This window comes from Plecotus auritus (genome assembly GCF_963455305.1).
Source record: "Plecotus auritus genome assembly, chromosome: 11".
Classification (NCBI taxonomy): Eukaryota; Metazoa; Chordata; class Mammalia; order Chiroptera; family Vespertilionidae; genus Plecotus; species Plecotus auritus.
Window position 1 is genome coordinate 4,137,483 of NC_137777.1, and position 22,853 is coordinate 4,160,335.

General features: G+C 59.0%; 2 protein-coding genes across 2 annotated transcripts in view; one reads left to right on the forward strand and one right to left on the reverse strand.

Moving 5' to 3' along the window:
- The window catches only part of TG (thyroglobulin), a gene marked incomplete at both ends in the record, with an annotated part of 170,570 nt that overhangs the window by 7,415 nt on the left and 140,302 nt on the right, over positions 1–22,853 (reverse strand). The window contains 4 exons of the mRNA XM_080646381.1: positions 1,784–1,891; positions 4,370–4,551; positions 13,194–13,361; positions 14,340–14,504. Coding sequence (XP_080502507.1) covers positions 1,784–1,891; positions 4,370–4,551; positions 13,194–13,361; positions 14,340–14,504 — 623 coding nt within the window. The remainder of the gene's footprint in view (positions 1–1,783; positions 1,892–4,369; positions 4,552–13,193; positions 13,362–14,339; positions 14,505–22,853) is intronic.
- Positions 9,695–22,853, forward strand: part of SLA (Src like adaptor) — a gene marked incomplete at its 5' end in the record, with an annotated part of 52,886 nt that continues 39,727 nt past the window's right edge. Inside the window, one exon of the mRNA XM_080646384.1 lies at positions 9,695–9,876. The remainder of the gene's footprint in view (positions 9,877–22,853) is intronic.

Consider the following 22,853-nt stretch of genomic DNA (forward strand, 5'->3'; position numbering starts at 1 on the left):
GAAGTTGAGGGTACAGGAATCTGCTCAAATGAAGAGAACGCCTCAGTGAAAAAGATGGAATTAACCTCAAAACACGTGTTCTTCCGCTGTATTGAGCCACTTCTCCGAAAATTAAAGAGTGGTTCCACTTCCTGTATGGAGCCTGGGTAGATTTTTTTTAAAAAATATATTTTTATTGATATTTTACAGAGAGGAAGGGAGAGGGATAGAGAGCTAGAAACATCGATGAGAGAGAAACATCGATCAGCTGCCTCCTGCACACCCCCTACTGGGGATATGCCCGCAACCAAGGTACATGCCCTTGACCGGAATCGAACCCGGGACCCTTCAGTCCGCAGGCCGACGCTCTATCCACTGAGCCAAACCGGTTTCGGCAACCTGGGTAGATTTTTAATCCCAAGAGCCCTACCCATTCCAAAGAAGTCAGGTCCTTCCTCACAGAGTTTGTCCCTCAATTTCAGGACAAAACTCCCATCTATAACGCAGGTGAGCCGTCCCCGGACCACGCGGGGCTGTGATGCATTAACGCCGGTCAGGAAGAAGGCGGTGATTTACAATTGTGTTTTGTTCAGGGGCGATGCCAGGAAAGCTAATGTACGCTCACAGAACAGAGGCACAAGACAGATGGCTGAACACGAAGGCACACGCATCTATTTTCAGTCTGTAGGTCTGAGCCAGGAACCAGTGAGGGGGCCGACGGCTCCGGGGCAGCGCGAGAGACGCGTGCCAACTAATCAGCTTCTGTGATTCATTCATTGATTCAGTGTCTGCTACAGAGATGGCAGCCACCAGGTGGTGGTGGGGCGAGAAGACGCAGGCGCGAGCGCTGCCGGGGATGCGTCCTGATGGACAAGAACAACGGGACACGTAGCACCTACAGTTCACCGGGCCCGTCTGCTACCCACATTCGTCGCCGCGGGAACCCTCCGAAGCAGGCACTCCCACGCCTACCCCCATTTTTCAGATGAAGAAACCGAGTCACCGAGGCGGTTAAGCGACTTGCCTAGGTCCCCGAGCTAGTAAGAGTCAGAGCGGGTTCCAGCCACCGTGGTCACCCCAGAGGCGCTGCTCTAATCGGGACACTTTCCGCCTCTATGCACAACCACCGTCTCTGCCTCTTGCCCCCCAAAATGACAGGAGGTGAGAGGTGGACGGCACCTTAAGGTGAGCGAGCGCACTGCCCTTTTATAACCTTGGCGTTTCCTCCAGGCTCAGTGTGAGACAGCGAGCCAGGGCTGGAAGCCCGGGCCCCCCACCTCGCCCTCCTCCTCCCGCGGCCCTGGTGCAGGGTCCCCCAGAGCCCAGTGAAGGGTCACTGCACGTGGCCTCTCCCACCCGTCCACTCCCATTTTGCAGATGGCAACACTGAGCCCCAAGGAGCCTTTGAACCAGAATGGAAAGGACCCACACCCCACCTGTCAAATGAGGTGGTTGCCTCCCCTTCTGTTTTCACAGCCACAGACATGTGGGATGAAGGCCTCCACCCCATCAACAGCTAACAGTGCAATGCCAGGGCACTTCCTGTATCTTTTCTTTGACTGTCCCTTCCTACAAGACCGGGAAATAAAGGGGCTGCCGCTCTTACACCCATTTTCCAGATGGTGAAACTGAGGCTCACAGAGAGGTTAAGGGATGAGTCCCCCGTCATTGAGTCAGGACTTGTCCCTCAGTCCCGCCCTCTTTTCTCGGCCATCCTGTGGATCTCAGAAGCAGAAGCGACGGGGACCTCCCACCGGACCCCCTCCATGTGCCAACACCCGCTGTGGCCACACCGCCCCCTTACCTGCCGTGGCCGTAGCTCTGGGGAGCGTGGTACATGAACACGTTCCCGCGGGCCCTCCGGGCCCAGTGGCGGGCCATGTCGATCACGGGGCAGGTGATGAAGTAGTCCCTGGAGAAAGGGGGACAGAGGAGGGCCTAGTGACGAGTGTGCGGGGCCGAGGCTTCTCCCAGGCACCGGTCCCTCGGCCGCCAAGCCCCTCGCGCAGGCCTGCAGAGAGCACACGGCCAGTCTGCGTTACGGCCGCCGTGATCACGCGCTGGTGTCCACGGGGAAGCGCCCCAGGATCAGGAGACTTGTAGACAACGACAAACATCTCAGAGCATCAGTATCACTTAACAATTTGGGAGCAAAGCATTTTATGATAAAACCAGCGAACACCGCAGCCAATGGAGCAGCACTGCGCGTTTTAAAAGGCGGAGCTCGGGGTGCTTCGTGCACAGGATTCCTTAGACGCGAGGCTCTGGCCGCGACCCCCCCTCCCCCGGGGACATGTGGCAGCGTTTGGGACTTTTCTTTGGTGGTCACAGCTGGAGGTGGAAAGGTCTCTACTGGCATCTAGTCGGTCAGGCCAGGCGTGCTGCTAAAATAAACATCCTCCGACACACAGCACAGCCCTCCCCAGAAAGAGCGTTCTAGTCCAAATGTCAGCGGCGAGGAGGTGGACATGGGGCACACCTGCTCCCCTTTGGGGTGACGGGAATACGTTTCAGAAGCCCGCGCTGGCCAGAGCGGGCCCTGCATGGGGCAGTCAGGGCTGGAGCTGGGGAGGGGTGGCCTGGCTAGAACCCGGCCACCAGGCTCTGAATCCCACTCAGCCCTCCCTGCATCTCCTGACTCTCCATCGCCTCAGCTGAGAAATGGGCCCAGGGCCCGCCCTGCAGAGATGTAACAAGTGAGCCTGACACCATGAGAGTTCCTCAGGGAGGAGTAACCGGCCCGTTAGCCGGCGATGGGCCGCTCCGGTGTTCTCAGGGAAGGCTTGGGGTGGGGGGGGAGGTTCTGGAAGGGCAGGGGAAGGCAGTGTGCTTTATCCCATGGTCTCCCTGGAAGAGTGGTGGGTGGGACAGAGATGAGAGCTGATCTACGGAGCATCGCACACTGGCCGCGCTGCGGGGAGGCACTGCCTAGGAGACCGGAGACAGGGAGGCCCACGGAGGCCAGTGCCTGAGTCTGGCTGGGAGAGAAGGAAGGTATGAACGAAGGGAAGACTGAAGTCTGCCTCCACCAGGAAGCCCTCCTTGGTTACATGTCCTCCCTCAGACCTCAGCTCTTGCCTGCTGCACAGACTGTCTTCAAAGCCGGTTAAAGGCAGCAGGAAGGAGGTTTCTGAACTCTGGCTCTGAGCTCCTTCTGCAGCACAGATCCGAGTCGGTCCTGACTGGGTTAGGAACCTCTGCGGGTCCAGGACTCGGCATCTGTGAGTTCTCAGGGTCCCGCGGAGGCTGGGCCTCCAGGATAGCGGTTGGCTGCCTGGTTTAAAGCTGAGCTCTCCGCTAGAGAGGAAATCAAGGCCTTTCTGGTGCCCACGATGCCGGGGGCAGAGCTAAGTTTTATTCTGAGTGAATGACCCTCCACGGGAAGCCGCCGACGCTCGGGTGGAAGACCCGGCCTGGCAGCGGGTCTCAGCACCTTCAGTCCATCGCTTCCCGACAGAGCCGGGCTCAGCACAGGCCTCGGAGCTCGGCACTGCTCTGGGCCTGGGGACAGGGAGCCAAGGCGAGCGCGGGACTCCGAGGGGAGGAGTGGAGTTAGCGGATGTGGAAACCAGCGGCCACGCTCTTCCCTCGGAGGGGGGCCCTCCCTGCCAGGGACACAGAGCAGCCAGCACGTCGGGGGGGCCTGCGAGGGGCTCACGGAGAGCTGGCGCCCCCTGTGGCCTCGCCCTGGCGCAGGGAACCGAAACCCTGGCTGTTTTTTGCTTCCATCCAAACTCGCTTCTCAAGCACCCACTACCCGCTCACGTAAAACCCAGTTCTTGGCATCAGGGAGCCCACCGTGGGCTGGAGACAGGCTGGCCGGTGCGGGTGGGGACGGTGCTGGGTGGGGCACATTCTGGGGACGGCACACCCCGTGGTGGAGGGATCACCTGTTGACCGCTCTTGGGGTCAGGGGGCAGTCAGGGCCAACTTCCCGGAGGCAGAAAGGCTTGAAGCAGTGAGTTCAATCAACAGCAGGGAGTGCGGGACTGGCACCCCGGGCACAGGGCTGCATGGGCATCCTGCCTGGGTGTGACAGCAGGCATAAGCCTCCCCCCCGCCCCCCGCAAGGGGACATCAGGCTGCACCATGGAGGCGCCTGGGGGCGCTGTGAACACACTGACGCTTATGGGGCCCGGGCGCCCATGCGGTTCTCACGGGCAGCCAGGCTTCAGGTTCGTGGCTGCAGTCCGCCCTGCTGGGCTGAGCCCCAGACTCTCTCCATCAGCATGTCACTCGCCCCCGGCGGGCAGTCACCTGGCTGGGGCCTGACCGAATGACACGAAGGACAGCGGCAGCACCAGGTCCCGAACCCTAGTTTCTCTCACGCCCTGAGCATCCCCTGGCGCCAGGGTGCCGTGGCGGCAGGAACCCTGTGCTCCTGTCTTACCGGGTGGCGTTCTCCAGGGCCCGGGAGAAGGAGGCGTAGTCGTCGGCCGAGTGCTCCAGGGAGTAGTACCATGTGGCGGCGGCCAGCACGCCCGGGTCCGCGTCCTCGCCGCCCAGCGAGTTCTGCAGCGCCCGGTAGAAGGCTGTTTTGCTACTGGTCCGGCCTTGACTTTCCTCAAATTGCTAAAAGAGAGAGAGAGAGAGAGAGAGAGAGAGAGAGAGAGAGAGAGAGAGAGAGGAAAATTCCCCGCTCAGATTCTGCAGGTATTCCTCAGAACCTTGCTCTAGAATTTTCTCTCTGGGAAGCAGGGGGACGTGGCTTCCAGCCTGTGGGTGCTGGCTCACACTGCTCGGTGTGGATCCCAGCTCCGCTCCTTCCAGCTGTGTGATCGCGAGCAACGGGCTGCCCTCTGTGCCTCCTCCTGCGCCCGCAATGGGCAGGTGGGGGCCCGCGCGCAGGGCGGTGTGAGGACCACAGGTCAATGCCGTGGGGCATCACACCGTGCCTGGCCCGCAGGGCGTGAGACTCCATCATAAGCTGACGGTCACACCCCTGTGCCTCTCACTCCCGGGACTGTGGCCTGGGCTGTGGGGAGAGCTGATGTCGGGCTCACCCCGGCCTCCGTCAGTCAGCAGGATGGCTGGCTGCACCTTCACAGGGACACGGCGGGCCCGGCCTCGGAAAACAAGCTCCCGTGCCCGTGGGCCCCGTGTTCCGGTGGGTGGAGACGGAAAATAAGCAAATAATTGTGCAGCTCAGCAGGGGACAGGTGCAGGGATGAGAAACTGCAGCGTGAGAGCCGCAGGGCAGGGCCATTTTACACAGGACGGTCGGGGAAGTCAGGTGGCTCTCTGCGGATGTGTGTCCACATGGAAATACCCTTTCTCTCCTCCTCCCTCCCCCTCCCTCCTTCCTTCTCTCTCCTGCTCCCTCTCCTCCTTTTGCCCCTCCTCTTTCTTTCTGCCTCCCTTTCTGGTCCCCAGGTCCCTCCCGTCTGCACTGGGGGAACTTGGGGAGGACCGTCCGCCCCCCCCTGCCCCCCCAGGACTCAGCGTCTTCCTTTCTGAAGAGGAGGCGGCAGAATGTCGGGGGCACCGCTGTGAGTGTGAGGTCTAGGCCCCTGGCCCCTGCCTGGTCCTAGGATGTGTGTTTACATATTTCCAGCTTCTGTGTCCACAGTGGAATGCCCTTATCAGGACACGCTGGCATGTTTAAGTGGTGTCTGTGGATGGCTCCAAGCAGGCCGGGCTGTGATTAGAAAGGGAGGAGGAGATGTGGCCAGGCAGCAAGCCCCGGCTGACACTCCCTCAGCGCATCCTGTGAGCTGCCGGGCCTGGCTCTCCAAGCAGCGGCCAGAGCAGTGGGTGGGATGGCGACCCCAGGTGTGCCCACGGCTGCAGGGGATGAGGGAGGGGGAGCTGTCGCTCTAGCTATAACACGCATTTCTTAGGAAAGATCTGAAGCACATGTGGCCAAATATGAAGAGCTATTAAACCTGAAAAGAGAACACGTGTTCATCATGTCAGGGACTTCCGATATTTTTTTTACCGTGATCTATTACAAGAAAGTCATCTATACATACAGAATACACACACACCCTGAAATATGCTTCCGTGACATCTAATACATACAGAACACACACACACACACACACACCCTGAAATATGCTTCCATGACATCTAATACATACAGAACACACACACACACACACCCTGAAATATGCTTCCGTGAATTTGCGATGAGTTTCACACTTGAAGGGTATCTGAGCGGCTGCAATGAGGTGGGCGTGGCCTTGCCTGCTGGTCCGTGTTTTGGAGATGGCTGGAGGGTGGGCCCGAGCCCTGGGGACCCCCATCTCTCTATTCTCGGCGAAGCACAGACGCAGTCCCGGATTTGATTATGGAGTCAGCAGGAGGGAGTGGCCACCCCGTGAGCGCCCACCTGCCACCCACCAGCTGTAATTACAGGCGGGGTCTGCCTCCTAGGTGGGCCTGCTGCCGGCGGGGTTTCCCGAAGGGCAATCCAGAATTGGCACGTCCTTACCGTGTGGTTTTATTTTTTACTTATTTTTTTACTTTTTTTTTTAAAAAATGTTTTCATTGATTTCAGAGAGGCAGGGAGAGGGGGAGAGAGAGAAACATCAATGATGAGAGAGAACCATGGATCGGCTGCCTCCTGCACGCCCCATACTGGGGATGGAGCCCGTAACCTGGGCATGTGCCCTCAAACCCTGACCTCCTGGTTCATAGGTTGATGCTCAACCACTGAGCCACACCGGCCGGGCCTGACTGTGTGTTTAAAGGACTGCCACTCATATGTCCACAGGAAAGTGACAGTCCCTCGGAAGCATGTAGAGACTCCGGGGGGCTTCAGGGAGGCCCACAATGCCTGTGGCCCGGCCGACGGGGCGTGACTCCGGCCTTCGAGAGACCCCGGTTCGCGTCCGGCTCTGGCGTGTGGCCTCGGAAGACAGGTTGCCCGTCTATAAATTCGTTCGGCGAACGTTCCTGTCTGTGCCGGGGGTTGAGAGACATGATGAAAACTGTTTGCTTCGGGGACTTGTCTTCAATTCACTGCTCCTTCCACAGATGTCCACGGAGTGCCGGCAGGCGGCAGGGCACTTGGGACTCAGCGGGGGACAGCACGGGGTACGTTCTCTGCCCTTCGGGAACTTCGAGTCGAGCTGGGGGTGGGCCACGCCCAACACATCTCTGCAGCAGAGAATGTCCGGCGGCGAGAAGGACTCACTGGCCCATTAGGTGTGGATGGTGAGGGAGGGGCTGGCTGAGCGGCTGGCGTGGCTTCAGGAGGGGCCAGGAGGAGCGCCCCGTCTGCGTCCGTGAGGAGATGGCGCAGTGGAGAGAGCGTGGCTCTGGAAGCGCAGGGCCCACCTCCCCGCTCTCGCCGGCCCCGCAGCCCCTCTGCTCAGCTTCCCTGCCGGTCACTCAGCGGGAACGGCCCCCAGCCAGGCCACGCAGGACCGGCACCCTGCCAGGACAGCAGCCCGATCGCGTCCCCATCGCCCTCCGCTCTCGGTGACATCCGGCGCTTGACCGCGGCTTCCTTTCGGAAGCTTTTCTCCTTGGCTGTGGCGACGTCGAATTTTCCTGGCTTCCTTCCAGACCTGGGCCCACAGGCGTTCTCCCCTGAACTCCCAACTCATACGCCCGACGGCCAAGCCAACGCACGCCCCAAATCTGGGTATGTCTCACCGATACCTTGTCTCTCACCCCAATTTAATGTATGCGCTCGCTCCCCGGACCTCACGGCGGTGTAACCTGGCATCTATTTCCTTTGTCACGCCTCCAGCGTCAGTTTTCCACGGAGCTGCCAGAACGCTCTTATGTAAAAAGATAAATCAATATAATCACTTCCTAGCTGACAACATTCCAACATCGGCCCACTGCAAGCAGAATGAAATCACTTTTCTGATGGCCGACGATAGCGCATCCAACATGTCCCTCTGACACGTTTGACTTCCTGTCCCACCCCTGCCTCCATTATCCTGGGTTTCGCACCCTTGGCCTCCTCTGTCCCCCAGGCAATCCCTGCCCCAGACCCTTTGCACTGGCTCTTCACACAGCTGGCCCCGGAGCTGCCCCCCCTCCTCACGCCGGTCTCAGAGCACAGTCACGGGCCTGGCTTCCCTGACAAAGGACTTTCCTCCCTTGCATCACTTCCTCGCCCGTGACCGGTTCATTTTCTCAGAGGCCTCTTCCGAGACCGGAAACCCTCCGTGTATCTGCTTACACAGCATTGTTCTCTCCCGGGGACACCATTCCACAAGCCAGGAGCGTTAAATGCTGGGTGACGACCTTCCCCCAGAGCCCCTGCATGAATGTGTGTGGGATGCTTGCATGCATTAATGTGTGGGTGACTCCTGTCCCTACCACTTGCTGTGGGTGTTGAGGGAAGGGCCCCCTTCTCCATCAGGCACCAGTGGGCCTGTGCTCGGGGCCCCCCCACAACTTTAGGGGCCCATGAAAATGTTTTCCTCTTCATTTCTTTTAAAATCAGAACTAAATGAATGAATAATACTAGAATAAAGAATCCAGCCTGCGTTTTCCATAAAAAAAGAAGGACCTCTTACCCTTTGGGGCAGCATGGAGGGACCTGGAGGGTATGATGCTAAGCAAAACAAGCCAGAGAAAGACAAGGGTCACACGATCTCACTCATATGTGGAACCTAACGAACAAAATAAACTGACGAACAAAATAGATCCAGAGACTTAGAAGCACGGGACAGACTGTGGAATCGCAGAGGGAAGGCGGGGGTGGGGGTGTGAGTGGAGAGTGATGGACTGGGGAACTTGGATGCATATATGCGTAAGCCATGGACACAGACAATAGGGGGTGAAGGCCTGGGGCGGGGCCAGTGTGGGAAGGAGGGGATCCATGGGAAAAGAAACCAAAGGGGACATCTGTAAGACTTCTGATTAAAGATAAATTACAAGGAAGAACCCATCCCGGCTCACGTTCATCTTTTACCAGTGCCCCCAATGGAAAATATGGCTGAGTAAACAGGAAATACAATCACGGCCCTCATTAAGGCAGTGAATAATAAATACAAGCATTTATTTGGGGGGGGGGAAGCCAATCCCACCGATCCGCAGGGCCCTGGGGATCATTAGAGAAGGGGACGTGTGGAAGGTCACCTCTGAGGGCCTGGCCGCACGTTTGTGGTGGGTGTGCTCGGAGAGCCCAGAGCCAGGGGCCGAGCAGGGTCCCCCGAGCGCTGGGCACTGTCTCCCGGGCCTGGCGTCCTCTCAGATGGCTGTGGGGATGGGCGGGGCTGGCCGCACTGTGCCCGTTTGAAGGAGAAGGGACTGCAGTTCTGGTTAAGCAGCTTGCCCCAGTCGTTTGGCTGAAGGCAGGAACTTAGACCCCTTTTCTGATTTCAGGTCCTGGGCTGGGTCAGGCTCTGGCCCCACCCCCCCACGCCCTGATTGACAGATTCGGCACATCAGCCCCTCTTTTCAGGACACCTGTGTGCTCCCTGGGCTCCTGCCTGGTCGGCCGCTAAGCTCTGTCACCAGAGGCTGGATGCTCCCGTGCTGGGGCCGGTGCCAGCCTCGCGCGCTGCCAGGTGCCGCTTGCCAACCCTCAGAGGGCGGGCGGCCCTCCCTCTGCCCCCCTCCCCCCCGCCTCCCCCAGGTCCCCTCTCCATCTGCTCCTGGCCCAGGCCAACTCCAGGCCAAGCCCTGGGCGAGGCAGCCGCGTCCATGCGCTGTTTGGATTTTTCCTGCCTTCCTTGAAGATGCCGTGCTTGGAGGGGGAGGTGGCACATCGCGTCTTAGAACAAATGTGCTTCTGCTCATGCAAATGAATGGCCGGGTAGCGTAGGCAGGCTGTCAGTGTCACCGGCAGGGGAGGGGGAGAGAGAGAAGGGGAGAGAATCCCACCAGGCGACTGATGAAGACTTCCAACGGAAAGCTGCCACTTGGGGACACGAGCTCACGCGCCCAGGACGGAGCCCCTCCGCGTCTCGGGCGGCCCTGACGCTCACGGTACGTGGTTCACGTGGCGGGTGTCGGAGGACTCCTTGGGTGGGTCACAGCCGGGAGGGATGGCAGGTGAGTGAGGGCCCTGGGGGACTTGACGGAAGCCCTCCTCTCCCGCCCTCTTTGGTCTTCGGAGTTTGGCGGGTCCCTGCCGAGGTGACAGGTGGTCCTGGGGCTGCACGTGGGGTAGGGGGCTCCTGCCCCTCCTGGGACGTCCCCCTGGAACCTGGACCACGTGTGTGTGGGTTGGGCTCCGATGGTATTGATGCGGGGCTGGCAGGAGGAGGAAGCGTGCCGTGTGTGTGTGTGTGTGTGTGTGTGTGTGTGTGTGTATGTGGAGGTGTGTCTGCCACAACCGGGAAAATTGGTCTCTGGTCAGGGGAGGTAACTCAGTGACCGGACGTTCTGTTCACGCCTCTTGCTTTCTCTGGGTAATTCTCTGGATCAGGGACAATAGTTTTGAACACGAATCATAAGAGCAGAGTTAAAGAACTAAGTGAGCCCGGCCGGGGTGGCTCAGCGGGTTGGGCATCGGCCCAGGCACCAAGAGGTCACCGGTTTGATTCCGGTCAGGGCCCATGCCCGGGTTGCAGGCTCAAATCCCAGTAGGGGGCGTGCAGGAGGCAGCCTATTGATGTTTCTGTCTCCCTCTCCCTTCCACTCTCTCTGAAAAACACACAAAAATAATAAAAACCTATTTTAAGTGCCAAAAACTAATATTTATGGAGCACATCCTATTTGCCAGATGCTGGTGCATATTGGAATCCTCTCAATATTGAGGGTGTCCATAGTCATCTCCCCATTTTACAGATCGGGAAACTGAGGCTCGGGCTCTAAGGGAACTCGGATGCTCCTGACTCCAACCCAAGGGCACGCTCCCCTCTCTGCTGACTGACAGTGTGGGGACAAGGTCCTGGTGGACTCCTGCATCGCTGGCCCTCGGGCTGGCGGGGCCCTGTGGGTGCAATGACCCTCTCCCACCCCCGTCCTCAGGGTCCTGCGGTCGGTGTCACCTCTCCAGACAGTGTGTAAGGAACTATATCGTAGTGACTCCTTTTCCCCGTGTTCTATCTCTCCCCTGGCTGTGAGCTCCTTGAGGGCAGATGGCATTTGTATTAACACCCGAACTCTGAGCCCGGGGTCTGGCACAGAGTGAGGGGCCTCGCTGAGTGTTGGGTGATAGGCAAACGGGCCTGGGTGCTGGAAACTGGACTTGACGCCCGTTCCAGGCAGATGTGGGATTCTCCGTGGTGCTGACGGCGTGGCTGCGTCTTTCCACGCGATTACCCTTCCACGTAATTCACGTAAAGTTACACTCCCGTCTTTACACACAAGGAGGACAGGGCGGCTGTTGTTAAAATGTGAGTGCCGCCTTCATTTCACATTGCTCTATGTTCCCATTTATTTATATATATATATATATATATATATATATATATATATATATATATATATATATAATGTTTTTATTGATTTCAGAGAGGAAGGGAGAGGGAGAGAGAGGGAAACATCAATGATGAGAGAGAATCATTGATCAGCTGCCTCCTGCATGCCCCACACTGGGGATCCAGCCCACTACCAGGGCATGTGCCCTTGATCAGAATTGAACCCGGGACCCTTCAGTCTGCAGACCGACGCTCTATCCACTGAGCCACACAGCTAGGGCTGTATTCTCAGTCCTTGTTCCCATTGAACACCTGTCGCAGGCCTTCCTCGGGCCAGTGAGAGGGAGAGGGCTCCTCCTCTCCCCGTTCCCAGGAACCCCTAGTGCAGTGGTCGGCAAACCGCGGCTCGCGAGCCACATGCGGCTCTTTGGCCCCTGGAGTGTGGCTCTTCCACAAAACACCACGGCCTGGGCGAGTCTATGTTGAAGAAGTGGTGTTAAAAGAAGTTTAAGTTTAAAAAATTCGGCTCTCAAAAGAAATTTCAGTCGTTGTCCTGTTGATATTTGGCTCTGTGGACTAATGAGTTTGCCGACCACTGCCCTAGTGGCTCGCGGGCACCTTCATTTGTCCGTCGCTCTGCTAATGGACATTTGAGTTGCTTCCAATGTTTCACAAATAACTCGTGCGCGGTAAGTGCCCTGTGTGTCTCTCCCGTCCACGCGCTGCTCCTTCGCTGAAGGCGGACGCCCCGGTGAGACAGCACCCGAGGGGTAGGACAGTGCAAGGGAACGCGAGATCCCGTTCGCATGAACGATTTTGTGGTCGCGGCTCATTCCAGTTCGGCTGCCTTATATTCGCCAGAGCCAGGCTGACGGGCCCCGCGGTCGGTGTGTGTGTCCTCAGTGTGTGCCGGGCACTGGGGTCACCGTCCCAGGGGTGACAGCCTGAGGGCCTGTCCAGAGCAGGGTGATGAGGAGGGCGGGGTGGGCCGGAGGGTGGGCTTGGCGTCTTGCAGGATGAGCCGCATCCTGGTGAGGGGAGCCGAGGCCTGGCCGGAGCAGGAAGTGTGTTCAGGCTGATAAATGAGCTCACAACTTTTCCCTCTCTGCTGTGTCGACCACGAGCCGCACGAAGCCGCGTTGCCAGGGGCCAGGCACCTGCTTTCCTGGGTTTAAAAACACTGGCTTGGAAGGCTGCTTTTTGGGGTTCCCTGCCAGGACTGGGGAACAGCGCCCCTTTGCCATCCAGCTGCCTCTCCTCTCCCCACTCTGCGGGACGAGCATCCTTCATGGCACAGGGTGTCCGCAGGCTGGGACCTGGAGCTACGGAGCCCCTGATTGGCCAGTGCTCACTGTTTCCCACGGTGATCCATTCCGCAGCCGTTTGTGGCTGTGGCTGTGGCTGTGGCTGTGGCTGTGGCTGTGGCCGTGGCTGTGGCTGTGGCTGTGGCTGTGGCTGTGTGTGCTGCTCACAGTTCTGCACATGTCTTATTTCTGAACCCCAACCCTGTGACCACCCCTCACACTCTTTATAGAGCCTTTACACAGAGTAGTCAGCGATTGTTTTGTAAATGAGTGATAGGTCAATGCTTCTCTCTCTCTCTCTCTCTTTTTTTGTTAATCCTCACGCAAGGATATTTTTTCCATTGATTTTTAGACAGAGTTGGGGGGCGGGGGAGAGAAACATCGATGTGAGAGAGGCACATCGATTGGTTGCCTCCTGCACACGCCCCGACTCGAGCCTGCAACTGAGGTCCATGCCCTTGACCAGAATCGAACCCGGACCCTTCAGTCTGCGGGCCAGCACTCTATCCACTGAGCCAAACTGGCCAGGGCCGGTCAATGACTCTTGACCAAGGTTAGATCCTGAGGACCAGAGCCAGGGCCACACCCCACAGGCCCTCTGAGGCCCACCCCGCCCCCCCGCACCCCCACCTACCTTTACGGCCTTCGCCCGGCGGATGAGCCCGTCGTCCTGCGAACTCCCGAGGAGCAGGTCGACCGTGGCCCGCGGCGCCCTCTGCAGTGCTCTGGCCGGAGGCTCTCGCAGGAACTGGCCGTCGAGCGCGGGGCCCCAGTAGTGGAAGGGGCCGCTCACAGCCAGGAGCTGGTGGGCGCAGAGGAATGGCGCTGTTTAGACGGCGTTCACTCTTTTTAAAGGACACAGGGCTGAGACAGCCAGCAGCATCGCTCCGCTAACCCACCACGGACACGGTGCCGGCGGCCCTCCTGCGGCTTTACCGGGAAATCAGTAAAACGACCAGGGGACAGTGGCAGGGGCTGGAAGGTGGGTAGGGCTCTGAGCGAAGACTGGTCTAGGGGAACTTCCAGAGCCCCCCTGCCGAGGGGACCACACCCCAGGGAGGACTGGGTAAGCTGCGCCCCGGTGTGAGCGGGGCGGAGGAGACAGTGATCGAGGAGGGGGCGGTGGCCCAGGGCGGGAGGTAACAGGGCAACGGATCCGCCTCGGCCACTGTCCGGGGCAGCGGTCGTCAACCTTTCGGACCTCACGGACCACTCGTGATCCGCAGTCCACCGGTTGGCGGCCGCTGCTCCAGTGAGCTCCCATCGGGGATCTGGGGCTCAGCCCCGTGCAGGTGCCAGTCCAGGCGTATTGCCGAAGGGACCAGGCCACCAGCTCAGAGGACAGCAGTGATCCCTGCTGGCGTCCCCTTCACTCACGTCAGGGCCAGCGAGAGACGGCGGGCCGGGTCCTTGCAGGTGGGAGAAGGGAGCACCCAGCTGTCCCGTCTCAGGCGCAGGGGGCGCGGCCCAGCTCCGTGGCAGCAGCACGGTGACCCTCAGCACGGTCCCCGCCCAGGCGAGACCCTCACACACGTCACCTCACCTCCGTCTCCTACCCTCCAAGGCCCACGCGCTATCCCCACTTTACACACCGGCTCCCCGGCACCCGAGAGCTGCCTGCCCTCAGCACCCACGCGTGGCCCACCGCACCCTGGTCCGTGCGCAGGGCTGGGGCGGGGAGCGTGTGGCCCCGGGCGGGCCAGGGCTCCTTTCCAGGCCCGGGTTTCCATTTGCAAACATTCGGAGAACGTCCCTTCCCAACGGGCACACGCGTGCCCACCTTGGTCTGGGCGTCGTTGAGGGCGTTGGCCGGCTTCTGGCGGAGGCAGGATGTCATTTCCTGGATGGGCGAGGCGGGGCAGCCGACCTCCTGTGCCAAGGCAGCTGCCTGCTGCTGCGCCCGCTCCGGGCTGATGACAGCGGCCGGGGAGAGCGCGGAGCCACCCTGGGGAGAGAGCAGACAAGGGGCTGAGAGTCTCCATCCCTCCCTCCTCCTGCTCAGCCCGAGACCTCAGGGCACAGCCTTCATCTACACGTAGGAGTCCAGGACCCTGCCTGGAGGTGCCCACAGGCATTCGGGAGTTCAGGACGGATCGATATGCTATCCCATCCACATGCCGTGTGATCGCGAACGGATGTCTCCCTCCGCCTCAGTTTCCTCATTGTGAGGTGAGCACGCTGGACCGGGTGACCCCCGTCTTCGCTATGAACTAAGGTTGCGTGTGGAGGCAAAGCGCTGATGGTGCCTGAACAGGGACCAAGATCCGAACTGGGGAGAGGAGTCTGCAAAAGAGGCTCCGTGTCCCACCACCACCTCCGGGGGCTCCGTGACTAGCCAGCCCTCGGGCTCAGTGAAGATGGACTTGGAGTTTAAACTAGATGCCCACCTAGAAGCCCGTGGGAACGCGGTCACTGAAAGAACCGCCCATCACGGCGAGTCTCCTGCACACTCCCGGGCGCCGGAGCGCCTCCTCTCTGCGAACGGAGGTGGCGGGAGCCGGGATCCAGGAGGAAATCAAGGCACAGAGAGGCGGGCGACTTGCTCAGGGTCACAGGGCAGAGGCAGGGTCTGGCGGGGTGGCCGGCTCCAAGGCCGAGCCTGCACACACGGCTGGTCGGTTCTGGAGGTGAGGGGGCAGTGCTGTGCCCACTGTTACGTCAGCTTCGCTGTCAGGTCCAAGGGGGGACCTGAGTCAGAGGCGAGGCCAGGCCGTTGGACCCCAGGCCGAAGGAGCGGGACGCATGGGGTCGGGGTGGAGGGGGGGCCAGGGGGTGGACCCTGACGCGGCCACACCGGGTCCCGGAGCTCTGAGCTGCTCAGACCCGGCTGGCAGCCTGGTCTACAGAGTCAGGATGGGCTGGGCCGCCCACATCGTGTCCTGTCCTCAACCCATTCCGATAGGTTGAGGCTCCCGCGGCCGCGAGGTGTGTGTAGGCTGCCCGTGCGGGGGCCTGCCGTGGGGGCTCGCTCTGAGCCCAGCATCCGTGAAGGAGGGAGATCGCGGGCTCATGGTGGGAACCAGCAGCAATGGACATAAACGCCCAGCCAGCCCCGGGCAGGGAGGTCAGCGGTGGTGCCCACGAACGGTGGCAGAATGATTGCCCCCGGGTTCAGCTTTCCAACAAGCAGGGGCCGGCTTTTCTGAGCATCACTGTGTGTGCTGTCTCAAGAGAACACACACACGCGCGCACATGCACACACAGTGTGCATACACACATGCACACACATACTCACACAGCATGCACACATGTGCACACATGTACTCGCACAGCATGCACACATGTGCACACACATATACGCATGCACACACATACACATGTGCACGGTCGCGTGCTTAAAGTACTCCAGGTCAAAGCCCTGCATTCTAAACTGTGAGCTGACCAGGCAATCCGCGGCTGGGCTGCGGTGGGGTGCCGAGCAGGCGGGCTGCGGGGCTAGGGCCTGGGGTGGCCCCTCTGGGGTTTCCACACTGCCCCAGCTATAAAAAGCCAGAGTTCCTGATGTGTGAGGAAGTGGTTAGAGGCGGGGGTTCGCTGATACTGCAGGGCGGCTCAGAGAACTTTCCTCGCCAAGCATTTTGTTTTCATTGATCTTTCTGCACAAAACTTCTCTCTTCATGGAAAATGGGTGGTTAAAGAGCCAACAGCGGGCTCAGCCCCCACTTGAAAGCACTTGGGTGGAGACAGGGAGCTGGGGGAGGGGTTCTGGGCGGGGCCCTGCCAAGAGCAGGGGCTCTGGGGGCAGAAGGACCGGGTTCCAGCCCCAGCCCTGTTCCCCGCGGATGAAGTGGCCCTGGGCAGGGGCGGGGGGCTGACATCCGGGGGCCTCATCTCCTCATCTGGATGGGAATGATAGCCATGCTTCACAGCTGCCCTGAGGGGGCCCGGGCGGGGTATCCTCAGCCCTTCAGCCTGGGGGTGGGGTGGGGAGGAGTTGGTGTTGCTGTTGTGCCCTGAGGCTGGAGGGACTCTGTAGAGTTCAGAGGAGCAGGGTCCTGTCACCCTGCCCAGTCACACCAGCAGCCCTGGGCCCTGGGCCGGTACTTTATCTAAATCTGACCTAGCTATTCGGTGGCAACGAGTTTCCGCTGGTTTTGAGTGTGTGTTTTTTAACTTTAAAAATAGTGCAGGGCGAAACCACAATTGCTGAGCACTGCTTTTTCTCCCGGAGCCTCAGGACATGAGAGGTGCCTTGACCTCAGTGAGCCACCAGTGAGGTGACCTCGGCGAGTCCCCTGTCCAAGCACACACAGACACACACAGACAAACAGACACATGCACAGCCACACACACGCAGTCACAGTCACATAGTCACACACAGTCACACACACAGTCACAGACAGAAGCACACACTCACACAGATGCACACCCAGAAATTTACACACACACACACACATTCAGATACACACAGTCACAGACAGACACACTCACATAGATATACACTCAGAAACACACAATTATAGACAGGAACACACCAGTCACGGGAACACACACACACACACACACACACACACCCTCAGATTTTCTTGAAATGGACACCTCAGGGTTTGCCAGGGGGAGCCACTCCAGGGCTTCCACGGCGAAGTCACTGACCACAACCCGGATGGGGTAGTTTCCGTGACAAATATCCAGGCAGGGCCCAGGCCCTCCCTTACCAGGGAGTCCTGGCAGGCCCCATGCTGAAACGGCTGTGAGCCTGTCTCTTTAGCTAACAGCCCGTGGTGAGTGTCACCGGCTGACACCTGTGACGGTACCAGACTGCTTCCAGCGCCAGCGTGCAATCTGGCGTTTCGGCTGCGAGGGAGGGAGGGAGGCGCAGGCAGGAGCACCTGCCGGTCGTGGAGGGTGACAGGCGGGGATGCAGACCCCAGCTCCGACCCGTAGCTGTTTGATTTGGGCTCTTCCTTCATCGCCAGGAGCGTGACGATTCTGACAGCTTCTGCAAAGCGCCGTTGTCGGGCAGAAGGGAGAGGATTCTCGTGTCACACCGTGGCGTGTGACAGGGTGCGTGGGTTCAGAAGGGGTAGCCCTTGTTCCTCGCATGATGATGCTTTAGGCAGCACGGCGACGCACATCTTCACGGCAAATCTGTTCACGTATCACGATGATTTCCCCATGGACCACAGGATGACTGAGTGATCTTTTCCCATAACATTTTAGTGGTTTCCCGTTGAAGATGTACAGGTGAAAATCTTTATTGCGGGAACATACTTTTGTATTATGTAGGTGGTATTTTAAGCGATGTCTCTTGGCCTCTGCAGCGACCTATCTGAAAATGGTCTCGTGGAGGTATACCTCACGTACCATACAGATCACCATTTAAAGCACACCCGTTGATGGCTTTCAGTTACACGCACAGAGCCCTGTCGCCATCACCACGATCTAATTGTAGATCGTTTTCACCGTCCACAGAGCAGCCGCGTGCCCGTTAGCAGTCACTCCCAGCCCCAGGCCATCGCTAATCTGCTTCCTGTCCCTGCAGAGCTGCCTGTTCTGAAATTTCATGTAAATGGAGCCACCAATCGGAGGCCTCCCGTGCCTGGCTCCCTGCACGTCACCCAGAGGGAGCGCGCGTCAGCACTCCATTCCCTTCGTGATTAAACACTGCCCCGCTGCTCCCGCATACACTATTGTATCTCCTCCTCCGCTGATGGGTGTCGGTGGCTTCCCGTTTTGGCGATTATAAATAATGCTCCATGAACAGCCTGGTCCATTTTATGTGTGTGGTGGGGGTGGGGGTGGGGGTGGGGGTGTATGTTTTCATTTCTCCTGGTTGTATACCTAGGAGTGGAATCGCTGGGTCAGAAGGTAACCCTATGTCCGACCATTTGAGAAGATGCCCTGTCACGCGCCCTCAGGCGGTGCCTGCGTGTTCCAAGCTCTCCACGCCCCCACCAACACGCCATCACCTTGTGCGTCCCCGTCACAGCCCCCCGGGGGGCCGGGAGCGGAGCCTCGCTGTGCGTGTGACGTGCCTCTTCCCCACGGCGGAGGCCGCTGGGCACCTTTCCCCGTGCGTATGGGCCCTTGTCCACCTGCTCGGGAGAAACGTGTGTTTAAGTCCTTGGCCCAGTGTTCAGTTGGTTATTTGTCTTTCTGCGATTGAGTGGTGAGTGTTCGTTATATGTTCCGCAGGCACGTCCCTTCTCAGACATGTGATCTGTGAACGTGCGTTCCCAGTCCACGGGTTGTCTTTTCACTCTCCCGATGGTACCTTTAGTGGCACCCTATGACCCCCATGACGGTCTGGCGCGGCTGGCAGGGTATATGGTGAGCGAGGGCCTGGGTTTCAGAATCAGACCAGCCCAGGTGGGATGTCTGAGTCCACAAACATCTCTAACCCCCTTTGTGGGCCTCCGTGTTCACCGCCTACAGAGTCAAGGGAGGGAACCAGCCCCTTTCGAAGATGCCAGCACATCGGCCCCCTCCGGGGTGCCCCTGCCCCGTCTTCTTTACCATTTAACGTTAACGACAAGCAAAGCGAGAGAGACGGGATCAGGGACTGCTTAACCCCAGGACCTGGAGTCCACCTTGCACCCTAAATATGAGTGTTTTTTGTTTTTTTTTAATATATATTTTATTGATTTTTTACAGAGAGGAAGGGAGAGGGATAGAGAGTTAGAAACATCGATGAGAGAGAAACATCGATCAGGTGCCTCCTGCACACCCCCTACTGGGGATGTGCCTGCAACCAACGTACATGCCCTTGACCGGAATCGAACCTGGGACCCTTCAGTCCGCAGGCCGACGCTCTATCCACTGAGCCAAACCGGTTAGGGCCATATGCGTGTTTTTAAACCCTTTTCTTTCCCCTCGCTCCAGCCGCCTCAGGAAGGGTGCACCGTGGTGTGTTTTTCTTTACAGACTCACACCCCCCACCCCGCCACCCCCACTGTCTACACCGGGAAAGAGAAGGCAGGTGCCAGCAGGCCATGATCTCACCCTCTGCACAGTGACCCCATCTGTGCCCAGGGAGCCTCTGACCAGGGCCCTTCATGAAAGAGTGACGCCTCAGAGCGGCTCCGTGCCTGCCCGTCACCCAGCCCAGTTCCCCGAGCCGGAGGGGACGGGTGGCCATGGCCCTCTGCCCTCACCCTCCTCCGCGGACACTTTGGCAAGCATGGCTCTCCACGGGGCTTGGCTACACGCTGGCCCCGTTAGCTGTGGGCATGCACTGCGGGGACCCCTCCAGGGCACCCCCAGGCACCAGGCACGGACCGGAGAAAGGAGGGGAGCTGGTCCCGGCTCGGCCCCTTCAGAATGGAGCTCGCTCCCGGTCGTGCTTCCTCCAGGGCCTTGCAGCCCCGACCAAATGCCTGTTCTCAGCTGTCACCGCCGCTGCCGCCAGCCAGTCGCCTCCATCACCCTGGCTGTCAGAAGCCATCGAGGGGCTTGGCACCTGAAAAGCCTGCCTTCCCGGGCGGAGGGACCGCCCTTCAAAAGCGACCCTGAGTGACGGCCCGGGCGACGGCCGCCCTGTTCGCAGGGAATTTAAATGCAGGCCCCTGCGCTGTGCCCTCCGTTCCCAGCAAGCAGTTCACATGCACACCCTGGGCACACACTGCCTTTCAGAAACAGTCCCATGATCATGACCCGCACGTGCCCAGATGTTTCCTTCTGCTTACTTCTTCCTGTAGCGTAACTGGGGACCCAACGAACGCGGGCCCGAGGCCCCGTGCACATCTCGCTGGGGCTCCCGAGGACAGACTGTTCCACCCGCTGATCTGAGCCCTTGGCTCTGGCCTGGCCTGATGTCTGTGTCCTCGGGCCTGAGCCTCCCCTCCCCCCCCCCCCCCCCCCGGGCCTGAGCCTCCCCCTCCCCCTAACACACACACACACACACACACACACACACACACACACACACACACAGGCTTCCTGTGTCCAGATGGGTCAGCATTTCCTCTGTGGTGGCCACTTCTTTAGGAGCTGCAGCTGGTGCGGGTCTGAGCCCCACCCGCCCTGTAGGGAGGACGTCCCTGCAGCCCTGGGCCCACCATCCAAGCAGACCCTCTCCCCAGGGCCTCGGTATGGGCACTCCCAGGGGACCCTCGTGGAGGTGCCGGTGTCCCCAGAACTAACCAGACACGTGCTAAGTCCCTGCCCGCCTCGGCTCCCGGAACCCATTCACATCATTCTAACCCTACCCACTTCAGAAGTGTCCGCTAAACACAGTGTGAATGGTTACCCTTGTAGGGAGAATGGCCAGGACACGGGCTCCGGGGTTAGATACATTGTATCCTGCGCTGACAACTGGGCAAGTGGCTTTGCTCTCGGGGCCTCGGTGTCCCCATCTGTAAAGTGGGTATATAATGCTGTCTCAGGCTGTGGCATTCAGAGCATGGGCCGCAGGGCCCTTCGGCCCGGGGCCAAGTCCAGCACTCCCTCTTACCCGCTGCGTGTCCTTAGGAAAGTGATTACAGTTCTCCGTGCCTCGGTCTCCTCAGTGTGCAATGAGTGGGAGAAGCACATGCGCCGTGGAGATGAATTGATGAGATCATGTGGCAGGGCCTACAGTCACTAGCTTTCCAATAAGCAAGAGCAATCATTAACATCATAACCGATACGTCACAGAGTTCTGGCAAAACTTAGATGAAATAATAGACTTGAAAAATATAACCTGCAAAAAGTACTCTTCAGAGATCGGTTATTATTATTCATAATGTCATTGCGACTCAGACTACACTGAAAAATAGGGAAGCGTTCTCCCATCTAAGGATCAAGTTGGGGGTGAAATTTTGTTTTGGCCAAGAATTTTCCAAGCAGCTGAGCTGGCCTGTCCTCTCCTGTCCCTCCCCCGCGCCCCGTGCACTTGCGTGTAACTAGCTGTGGTTCGGCGGGTAAAGAAATAAACCCTGGCTGACAATGCCACACCCCTCCCGGTGTTGGTACATGGATGGCACCCTTTTAAATGTCCTTAAGGCTGACGTTAGGCGTGGTCTTCCTTATTTTTATTATTTTTTAAAATATTATTTTTTCTTGATTTCAGAGAGGAAGGGAGAGGGAGAGAGAAATAAAAACACCAACGATGAAAGAGAATCGTTGCTCGGCTGCCTCCTGCACGCCCCATGTTGGGGATTGAGACCGAAACCCCGGGCATGTGCCCTGACGGGGAATCGAACCATGACCTCCTGGTTCATGGGCGACATTCAACCACTGAACTGTGCCAGCGGGGCGAGCGTGGTCTTCTTTAAATAACGACAACAGATTCATGTCAGAAGTGAAAAGGCCTGTCCCCCAGAAGTATTTGGGTGCCGAGGGGGAGCTGCGCCGCGCCACGCCACGCCACGCCACGCCACGCCACGCCACGCCACACCACGCGTTCCATCTCAGCCCTCACCGCCCTTCGTGCGGCTGCAGCACAGGCCGCGGGGACGGCGGGCTTCATCGCCATTGCTTCTCTGAGACGGGGACACAGGGCAGAGCAGTTCCCAGGCCTGTGTGGTCACGCGGGGAAGCCCAGCGCAGAGGCCTTCTCTCTCTGGCCAGCGGCTGTGTTGCTCTCCCGGGGACACCCGTGCCTGCGCTGCTCGGGGCTGCCTGGGGATCAGGGATGATCCAGCACCTCCTTGACCCCCGCTGCCTGCCAGGTGGGTGGGGAGGGCCTTAAGGAAGTTTGTAATCTACAGGCTTTTTTGTTCTTCCTTTTATTATTATTTTTTATATTTTTTTTATTGATTTCAGAGAGAAATGGAGAAGGAGAGAGAGAGAGAAACATCAATGATGAGAGAGGATCACTGATCGGCTGCCTCCTGCACACCCCACCCTGGGGATCGGGCCTGCAACCCTGGCCTGTGCCCTTGATCCTTCAGACCACAGGCCGCTGCTCTCTTCCTGGAGCCGAACCAGCCAGGGCCCTTTTTACGTTTTACGCCTGCTCCCTCTGCGTCTCCCCCCGACTCACCCCTCCTTCCTGGTGAGTATGGGATGGCTGCTCTGGCCCTGGAAGGCGCTAGTGCTCCTGTCAGTCATCGAGGAAATAGCAGCCCCTGCTCCCGGAGCTTCCGTTTCTGGAACTGAGAGCACAGAGGTGGGCAAGGAGGTGTCAGGAGAGTCCATCGTGGGGCGTGGGGCCACCCAGAGCCCGGCACGGAGTTGTCTTGTCATGGGAACTGGCTCTTGTCTTTGTTCTCCAGCAGAGTTCACGAGGCTCTCTGTGCCCCTCCCAGAGACAGACTGTGTGTGTCCTCCCAGAGACTGGGTGTGTGTGTCCTCCCAGAGACTGTGTGTGTGTGTCCTCCCAGAGACTGTGTGTGTGTGTCTTCCCAGAGACTGTGTGTGTGTGTCCTCCCAG